Source organism: Diabrotica undecimpunctata, unplaced genomic scaffold (genome assembly GCF_040954645.1).
Source record: "Diabrotica undecimpunctata isolate CICGRU unplaced genomic scaffold, icDiaUnde3 ctg00001989.1, whole genome shotgun sequence".
Classification (NCBI taxonomy): Eukaryota; Metazoa; Arthropoda; class Insecta; order Coleoptera; family Chrysomelidae; genus Diabrotica; species Diabrotica undecimpunctata.
Genome location: NW_027313013.1, coordinates 741 through 10,406, shown reverse-complemented (window position 1 = coordinate 10,406; position 9,666 = coordinate 741). Strand labels below are relative to the sequence as shown.

At 33.8% G+C, this 9,666-nt stretch overlaps 1 protein-coding gene across 1 annotated transcript; it reads right to left on the bottom strand.

Annotated features, from left to right (window-relative positions):
• Window positions 1–295: 295 nt before the first annotated feature.
• On the bottom strand, window positions 296–8,238 carry LOC140431783 (translation initiation factor eIF2B subunit epsilon-like; the record flags this gene model as incomplete). The annotated part of the gene is made up of 3 exons (XM_072519665.1): window positions 296–566; window positions 1,509–1,673; window positions 8,120–8,238. Coding segments are annotated over 3 exons (506 nt in total), but the record flags the coding sequence as incomplete, so codon positions are not given.
• Window positions 8,239–9,666: the final 1,428 nt, after the last annotated feature.

The following is a 9,666-nucleotide window of genomic DNA, read 5'->3' as shown; positions in this document are numbered from 1 at the left end:
CGGACACGTAGCTGGAATGCAGGAAGAAAGAGTCCCCGAAGCAATAATAAATACTGAAGCTGACACAAAAAGTAAAAGAGAACGACCATGAAGAAAAGGGATGGAATCGTTAAAAAAGATTTGGGATTGTTAGGAGTACAAAACTGGAGAAACCTAGCACAAGATAGAAAGAAAAGAAAACCATTTAAGTGTTTGAGTTAGAGTTACTTTGAAGATTATTATCGTTTGTTTCAATACTTTATTCTTGGAATATGTTATGTGTGATAATAATTATTTAATGCAAAAATAAAACATCTCAAAATATAGTCATTTTTATTACGTAATTAATATAAACTAAAAACAATTTAATCGCTTTCATCCTCATCGTCATCGTCACTGGATGCTTCTTCTGCTTCTTTGAGCCAATCGGCAAATGGTTTAACTTGCTTGCTGAAGGTGCTATTGTTTTCTAATTTGTTAAACCAATCCAGTATAACTTCTTCGCTTATATAATCTTTATCGTACATGTGCTGTAATATTGCAATCACCCACTTTTCTTTAATGTTTTCGTTCGATGCGGCTACTTCCTAAAAAAAAAAGAAGAAATTATTTCGTTCCATGCGGCTACTTCCTAAAAAAAAGGAAAAATTATTCATTCAAAATGTTTGGCTATATTCTTGATTCCTACACTTTTTTGCGTAATTATGTTAACTTTTATTCTTAAATATTTAAGCCACTTAGTGTTTTCGATTAACTATAATAAAAACTAAAATAAACCTCATAAGGGCAGATCTATGTTGGCATAAAAACATCACTAAAAACGATGAAAAAATCGAAGCTGGAGTAATCGGAGGGAAACGCATTAGTGAAAGCCTAGGTAATCACTCCAAAATCTTCCAGCAGAAATTTATGCTATAGAGATGTGCCTGCAGGAGCTAATAAACAGGAGCTGTAGGGTACAAAAAATATACCGGATAACCAGGTGACATTAAACGCACTGGAATCGAATCCAATTAACTACTAGTTAGTGTGGAACTGGACGTACTGATATTATAGGGAATGGAAAGGCAAACCTACTTGTGAGGGAAGAGACAAATGAAACATTCATCGGTCCAGAATTTTTCATTGGCATAGCAAGAAGCACAGTCAAAAGAACGATATCTGACTGGGTGGAACGGATAAAATGTAACAACTCGTACGAAAAAGTGGGTCAAACATTCGAAGGCTTTATACATGAACCTTCGAAGAAGAGAACCAAAGATCTACTAGATATGAATAGAAACAATCTACAAATTAGCATAGGTCTCCTAGCAAGACACCGTCACCTCAAGGGACATATGAATAAAATCGGACTGACATTAAACATAACCTAACCTAACCTAAAAACTAAAATCCATTTAGATTATGTTCCAAACGCTGATAAAGAGAGGAAATGATCGTTTTATGATTAAAAACACTTTTTTTTAACGTAAAACAAATAAAGAATGCTGCAAAATGTAAAGAAGAAATAATACAAATCAGTTAGTTACCTGTACTGCTTGCAAGCAATCCACCATGGCGTTTTCGTTACGGATGTAATTCTTCAGGACAGGAGCAAAGTATGACAACAAACGTGCCAAGTGAGAGTAATACTGAACACCAATAGGCTCCCTTAAGGAAATACATAAAATAGCTTTTACAACATTGAAGTTTACCTAAAATGTATACAAAATTAAAATTTTACTCTCAATGTCTATTTTGATAAATTAATAAATTAGAAACAGTTTTATCTACTAAGGGCTACATATGTTAACTTTTAACTATGTTTATACACAACTGACAGCACCACGGTTCTAATATAATAAAATCTAAACATTTTATACGAAAACTTCCACAGTCAGGCTAGATAAAAACATACTTCTTTATATGGGGAAAAATTCTAACTTAGCGTCAGCATGATATTGTTAATGAATGTAATGTAAGTTGCATACTTTTGGCATAAATTGAGCAAGTCAGTGATAATTTGATTATAAGGATGAATTTCCCTTCTTATTTACCGACCGATTTTTACTGAAATCGTGTCGTTGTCTGTCCGTCTGTCTGTCTATGCGACTGAATTATTGAAGGAAATGTTCTAGAGTCTCGAAATTTGGTACATAGGTTCTTCTTCGTGTATGTAAGAACCCTATTAAGGTGTCTTTGATATCAATATGGATAAAACAAACTGAATCAGCTAGAAAGACTCCCCTTGATAGAACGATTGGTCAGAGAAGATGAGGAACAAGGTTCCTTGATAACATCGATGTTTAGCGGTGAAAGGCGATGAATAGGAACGACTGGAGAAAAACTCTTGGGGTCAATGAGTCTTGTTATTATTCTTGTTCTTTATTTCTCTTAAAGTAAAAGTTCTAGAGTCCTGAAATTCGGTAATAGGTTTCTCATGCTATAAGGAAAAGTTCTATTTAATTTGGGTCAATAGTTCTGTTTCTTCTTTTTCATTCCTTTTCTTTTTCTTGAAGCAAACATCTTACCGAGTCTTGAAACTTAGTACATAGGTTCCTCTTGATCCAAAGAACAACGTTATTGATCTATAAGCATCATTTTTCTTCTCTTATTCTTATGCGTTTTCTTTTTCTTGAAGAAGAAACCCTAGAGTATTTAAACTTGATACAGAGGTGCCTCTTGGTCCCAAGAAAGACTCAATTGAATTTGAGGTCAATATGACTTCTTTTTGTCATATTTTATGCTTTTTCGGGCGTCAGACTTGGCTTCTGGACCCTTTTTTACTCATTTCTTCTGTTTTTCTATCCATACGTCATTAGTTATCAAAGTTACTATTTTAACTGTATTTTGGAATTCAGTGAAATTAAATATTTTTCTGAATCAAACCGATGTTTTTTAGGTATGTCTAGAAAAGTTTTCAGTTCTGTATGCATTCCTTGAGTACAAAAAAAAACTTTTAGGGTGCATTGCATGTTGCTAAGAAAATAGTCTAAGAAAAATATTGGGAATTTAAGTTAAAAAATAAGAATAAATTATTGAATATAAAAATGGATTTCTTAAAATTGAGTAGAAGTCCAAAATCTAGAGTAGAGTTTATCACAAAACGGTAGAAAAACGATAAAAAATGGTCTGGTCTGGTCACGACAGAGGATAAAGAAGAGGAAAATCCAGAAAGTACGCTCAAGGCAGATAGAAAATATCTCAATGGAGGAGCCGTATGATATACGCTACGTTAATAGGGGATACAGTGTCAACACAAGTAGCTATCCTCAGGAGAAGTCTTATCTACCCTCTTGAGGAATTTGGCCATGGATGGGTTGATAACTAGATTCAGCAACGACAGATATGTCCTGGGCTATGCGGATAACATGGTCATCTTAGTTCATGGTAAATTTATTGCCACAGTCTGAGATATAATTCGGCAAGACCTGACTGTAGTTACAGAATAGACTTCAAAATCATGATATTCACCAGAAGGAGAAATTTAGAGGAATTAGGTCTTTTAAGCCAAAATGATACAAATCTAAATCTGGTGAGTGGGGTAAAGTAACTTGAAGTAATGTTAGATTTGAGGATTGATGCTCTTGAAATTACCAGATGAGGGCTCTCAGAATGTCTAAGGTAACCTCTAGGCTAATGTGACAATGCCGAGAATTCGACAGACTAGCGGAATCAGTATCAAACTGGTATGGGTTCCAAGTCATCAGAGAATACTCAGCAATGAGAGAGCTGATGAACTTGATAGAAAAGAATCAGCTACGACCCAGAGTCGGCCGTAGGATTGACAAAAAGTACCGCCCGCGACCGGAAAAAAGCCTGGATTTGACCACAACATAACTCGCACTATAAAGTATACCTAGCCAACTTATGGTAAAGTTTTTATTGGACGGACATGCGCTAAAAGGATTGAAGTACTGCGAAAAACAAGCAGAAATGAGCTCAAAATCATAACAGACTTCTTTACTAGACATACGCAAGTTAACAGACACCTGTATATAATAGAAATATTTCATGGAGCTGCAGACTCTTTGGCACATGACCTAAAACAGTCAACCATATCTTGCACATAGCCAATTGGCTGCAGTCGAGCGGTTTATAGCAGATCATAAATAGTTAAAATAAAAGCAGGATTACAAGACCTTAAAAATAAATAGAGATGGCACTAAAACTTCATAATATTATATAATAAATGTCTTGCACAGCAAACAAAAATACCACATAATAATTGTAAAGATGCTATTATTCTGCTAATATACAAAAAAGAAAGGAAAAGTAAGGTATAGACTAATGTCAAGTCTCCTGTGCCAAATATATAAATTTTTACTTAAGATATTAACAGATTAATAAATATATTCGAAATATACCAGTCACCAGAGCAAGCAGGTTTCCGGAAAAATTATAATACGCTGTATCACATTGAAACACTCAGGAATATTATTCAGAATACAACAGAACATACCATCTATACTTAATCTACTCTAATCAGTGTTGAAAGTAGCGTTAAATAATCGTATCGAAGGAGTTAAAATCGATAGAGAAATCATTAATATTATCAGATACGCCGATGATACAGTCATAATGTCAAAGATTCTAGATCTTTAAACTCTCTTGAACGCAGTAAACAATGAATACAATGAAAATATATAAAAAGACCTGTGTTAGAATCTATACTAATCAGGCGAGAACTGATCAACACTATTAAAGTCAATAGTTCAATAATTGAGTCATATATTGAGGAGGCCTAAATATTGCTTATTGAGGTTAATCATTAAGGGCAAAATAGAAGGAAAAAGATGGTTCGGGCGAAAAACACATTTATTAAATATTGGACAGATCGCATGAAAGCATGACACAAAAAGAAGAAGAAGAAACAATCTCAAATCTACAATATATAGCAATTGAACATTTGATAATCACACAAAAATCCACAATTTCGTTTACTTGAAAATCGCCCCTACTATTTAGAATATCAGTTACACGCAGTAGGCGCAATATATTTCTCTCTCTAAGTGTCATTCCTCCTTGAATGTCGACAACTAATTGCACGATCTTTGTCTATTGCTTATTTACTGCTTCTCGAAATAGTTATATGGATGGCTAGCGTACAAAAAACTCAAATTATGGTGATTTACGAGAAACAACATATTTTTGGTCACTGGACTTCTACCACCGGTAAAACGATTGGAAGCTGTGGCATTCATTCAGTAGCGGTCTGCGAAATGTTAGTTACTACTTAATGTTAGTTATTATTACATACTACTGACAGATTTACGCTAGCCAATGTTTCATTGCCACGATTTACTTAAACAATAAGTTCACAACCACTAAAGTCGACTTTACATTATGCAATTTCATGCTATTCAAGAGCTATGCAAGACAGATAATGCAACTGCCCATGTCCACCCGATATTTCCAAGCAATATCTGTGCTAGACGAAAAATTAGAACGTGTTCTATTTTTTATGCTATTTTGATGCAATGTATCGTCAAAATTCGTGTTGCCAATATAACAAAATTTATCGTTCAGAATAAAATTTAATCCTATTGTGTAACTGTAAATGTCATTTATTGGATATAATAATTTGTGATTTATATTTGAGTATATTTAAGGCTGGACTGAAATTTCCGAGTGAAATATCTAAAGTTAATGTTTTCATATATTTCACTCTGAGATAGCGCGTAAAGTGGTATCTCAAGATTGCACAAAAATAGCTCTGATGTAAACAGATCAGGCTAGGCAAGACATATGCCATGCAAGACGGACTTGTGTACGGACACTGTGTTTTGAAACTGTGTTTTACTTTTTGAAGAGCTCGGCTGGCACTTCAGTCGGTTACTCTAACTCCTTTTACTCTATTCGAAACGCAAACTACTCTTTGTTTACAACACTCCTGTTTAAACAATTTTTAATAATTTTGTTTGCTAAGAGTTGTTAAAAACATGTTGGTAATTAACGTAACAGTGATTTAAAAAAAAGCTATATTGGCAGCTAAGGGTCCTAGAACATTTTTTTTTTGTTTTAAAAGTTGTATATCATATGTATCAGCCAAATTAAAAAGGAAAGGAAATAAATACACCACAACAGTATTAAAAACAACTAACACTCCATTTTTTTGGTACATTCATTGCGTTTTCCAATCCATAACCTTTATGGCTTTTACGTCGTTTTATACGTCATCGATCCATCTTTTTCTCGGTCTTCCTCTTCTTCTGGTGGTTCCAATCAGAATCAACATAGCGAGACTGCTCAGGCTGATGCTTATTGTTCAGAACATCTTTTCTCTACATTCTTCTTCTTCCTCTTTATAAGCAATTCTGCTTGTTCATTGGCAGATCAATACCTCTATGGAAGGTTGTCACTCCATGTTTTCCGCGGTCGTCCGATAGTTCTTCTGCCTATTGGTGACTTATCCCTTGCTATTTTGATAACACGGGTCTCCTCCATTCTGCTTATGTGATTATTCCATTCTTTTTTTTTATATTTTGTGTCCATTTATTTATACATTGTACGTTACATTTTCTTCTAATGTCTTCTTCTTCGGTCTTCTCTTTCGGTCTCTTGGCGTATTTCCTGTAATTCTTCTCAGTACTTTCATCTCTGCCGTTTCTAGTAGCCTTTGCGTTGTGGCTATGTCGGATCTTGTTTATGAGGCATATGTCATTATTGGTCTTACACTGGCTTTATAAATTCTTGACTTCATCTCAGTGTTAATGTGTCTGTTTCGCCATATAGTGTTATTAAGGCATCCTGTCAGTCTATTTGCTTTTTGTACTTAATGTCTCACTTCTTTGTTCAGGTCTCCATCCATAGCTAGACAGTGTAATTCCCAGGTATTTTATTTTCATTACTTGTTCAATACTGATGCAATCGATTTCTATTTTACATCTGGTTGGTTCTTTGCTGACTACTATTGTTTTAGTTTTCTGAGATGAGATTATCATATTAAATTCTTTTGCTCTTATGTTAAATCTGTGGACCAGTCTTTGCAGACTATCTTGATCTTGGGCTATCAATATTGCGTCGTCTGCGTAACAGAGTATTTTTATTTCTTTGTTTCCCATTCTGCATCCTCTTCCTTTGTTAACGCTTTTGATGATTTCATCCATGATCAAATTGAAGAGCCAAATTCACCAAACGCTTTCTTTAGGTCAATCACAACAGAAATGCTGGTTTATTATACTCTAGTGATTTCTCAGTAATTTGCTTTATAACGAATATTGCATCTGTACACGATCTTCCACTACGAAAACCCTGTTGTTCATCTGCTAAACTTATCCTCTGATTTATTAGCACTTGTAAAATTTTAGTTGTAAGTTTTAACGTAGTATTTAACAATTTTATACCTCTGTAGTTTTCTGGCTGTTTGTTATCTCCTTTTTTGAATAGTAGAATTAGTTCGCTCGTTCTCCATTCTTCGGAGAGTTCAGAGAGTTTGACAAATCATGAAAGAAACGGACAACAAAAAGAGGAAAATCAAAAAGAGAGAATTCAGCAATAAGAATATAATAAAATTAACGAGTTAATGGAAGATCAGAGAAACGTTATTTATAATTAACCACATAAGCAAAGAAAGATCGGATTTTGATATCAACTCGAAAGTACAACATCTCTCATAGTTTCACTCAAACATAGCTAATGTCTGCAAGATCGAGGCCAAATGAGTCAACTGTCAAATTAGTATTAATACTCACAGCCAATTATAACCATTTACAGTTTAAGTTCATTTGAAAAACTTGATAACTTCTTCCAATAAACTATCTCACATATATTAATAAAATGGACTCATTATTTTTCCAATGACCCCACACTCCAAATTTACTCATCATGTTTTCAGTTGCTTTCCTGTTGGTCCTTGGCATCCGCATTTTATCATCTAGTAATCTTCTTAGCTATCTTTGCCCACCAAATCGTGACCCACCAAACTCTCTGCAATTCTAAGATAGACGTTTCTTGAACCATGAATAAAATATAAAATAAACTGATACGAGCATAATAGGCAATATGAGAATAGGTGTGAGAACAGGCAATAAGTGTGATCTCGATACTAATGTGTAATGCTATCGTTAATACTATTATATTATATAAGCAGTAATGCATAAAAGTTAAGATTGTGTGAATGTCTTAATACAAGCTAAATAAAAAGGAAAATGATATTCACCTCTTTCACAGTAACGTTATAGGCGTATCGGGAAGAGTTAATTTCCAGAATAAGATTATCGCATAATAGATTGTCGTCGAAACCTCTGGTAAGACTATCAATTACTTCAGTAAAGAATACTAAAAACAAATATTAATAATATTACGATATAGATAAAACTATTGTGATTATTGTCATGCAGTTAGTTTATGTTAGTAACCATCAATCTAGCAAGCAAGCAATACTACTACTTTGCTACATTGTGTTTATAATTTTATTACTGCTGCTACCTAGTCTAGCAGTCCATTCAAGAACCTTTTGCCCCCCTCTCTTCTAACTAATTTTTGTTCACCTTCCTTCCTTATATCAAGTTTTTTGGTAGAATGTAAGTAAAATTTGATTACCCATGTTAAAAGAAGTTCCAAAATTTAAATATTAACTTTGGACAAAAAATAAGCATATCGGGGAATTTATATATTTTATATATTAAAAAATTGACAGGTAACACATATTCTGGAGTTGAAAAATTGTCAGTAAAAAAAATAATTCTAAAATGTCCACCTACCCCTACCCAAAATCAAAATGTTAATATTAATTTAAAAGTAGTGGGATGTAGTACACCGAAACTCTTTTACAGTGTTAGTTGTCCATGTGTTGCAGTGTGTTTTTGATTTTAACCTTAAATTAATACAATACAAGCTGGTCTGACTGAGCCTTCAACAATCGTTTACTAGAACAGGACCATTATATATATATATATATATATATATATATATATATATATATATATATATATATATATATATATATATATATGAAGCAAGAAGTCCCTTCGATTGGTGAACTGCAAATACTTACTGAAAGCTATTGGACATGTTATGAATATCCTTTTATATAACCCCTTTATGTAGAAAAAAAAAACAAACCTGGACAAAGAAGTGAGAAATCAAGTACAAAAGGCAAATAGACTGGCATGATGACTTAATAACACTATATGGCGAAACAGACACATTAACACTGAGATGAAGTCAAGAATTTATAAAGCCAGTGTAAGACCAATAATGACATATGCCTCAGAAACAAGACCCGATACAGCCACAACGTAAAGACTACTGAAAACGGCAGAGATGAGAGTACTGATAAGAATTACAGGAAATACACTGAGAGATCGAAAGAGAAGTGAAGACATTAGAATAAAATGTAACGCACAGTGTATAAATAAATGGACACCAAATAGAAAAAAAAGAATGGAATAACCACATAAGCTGAATGAAGGAGACCCGTGTCGTCAAAATAGCAAGAGATAAGTCACCAATCGACAAAAGCAGTATCGGACGACCGCGCAAAAACCTTCCATATAGGTATTAATCTGCCAATGAACAAGCAGAATTGTTTATAAAGAGGAAGAAGAAGAAGAATGTAGAGAAACGATGTTCTGAACAATGAGCATCAGCCTGAGTTGTCTCACTATGTTGATTCTGATTGGAACCACCAGAAGAAGAGGAAGACCGAGAAAAAGATGGATAGATGACGTGGAAAACAATGTAAGAACCATAAAGGTTATAGAT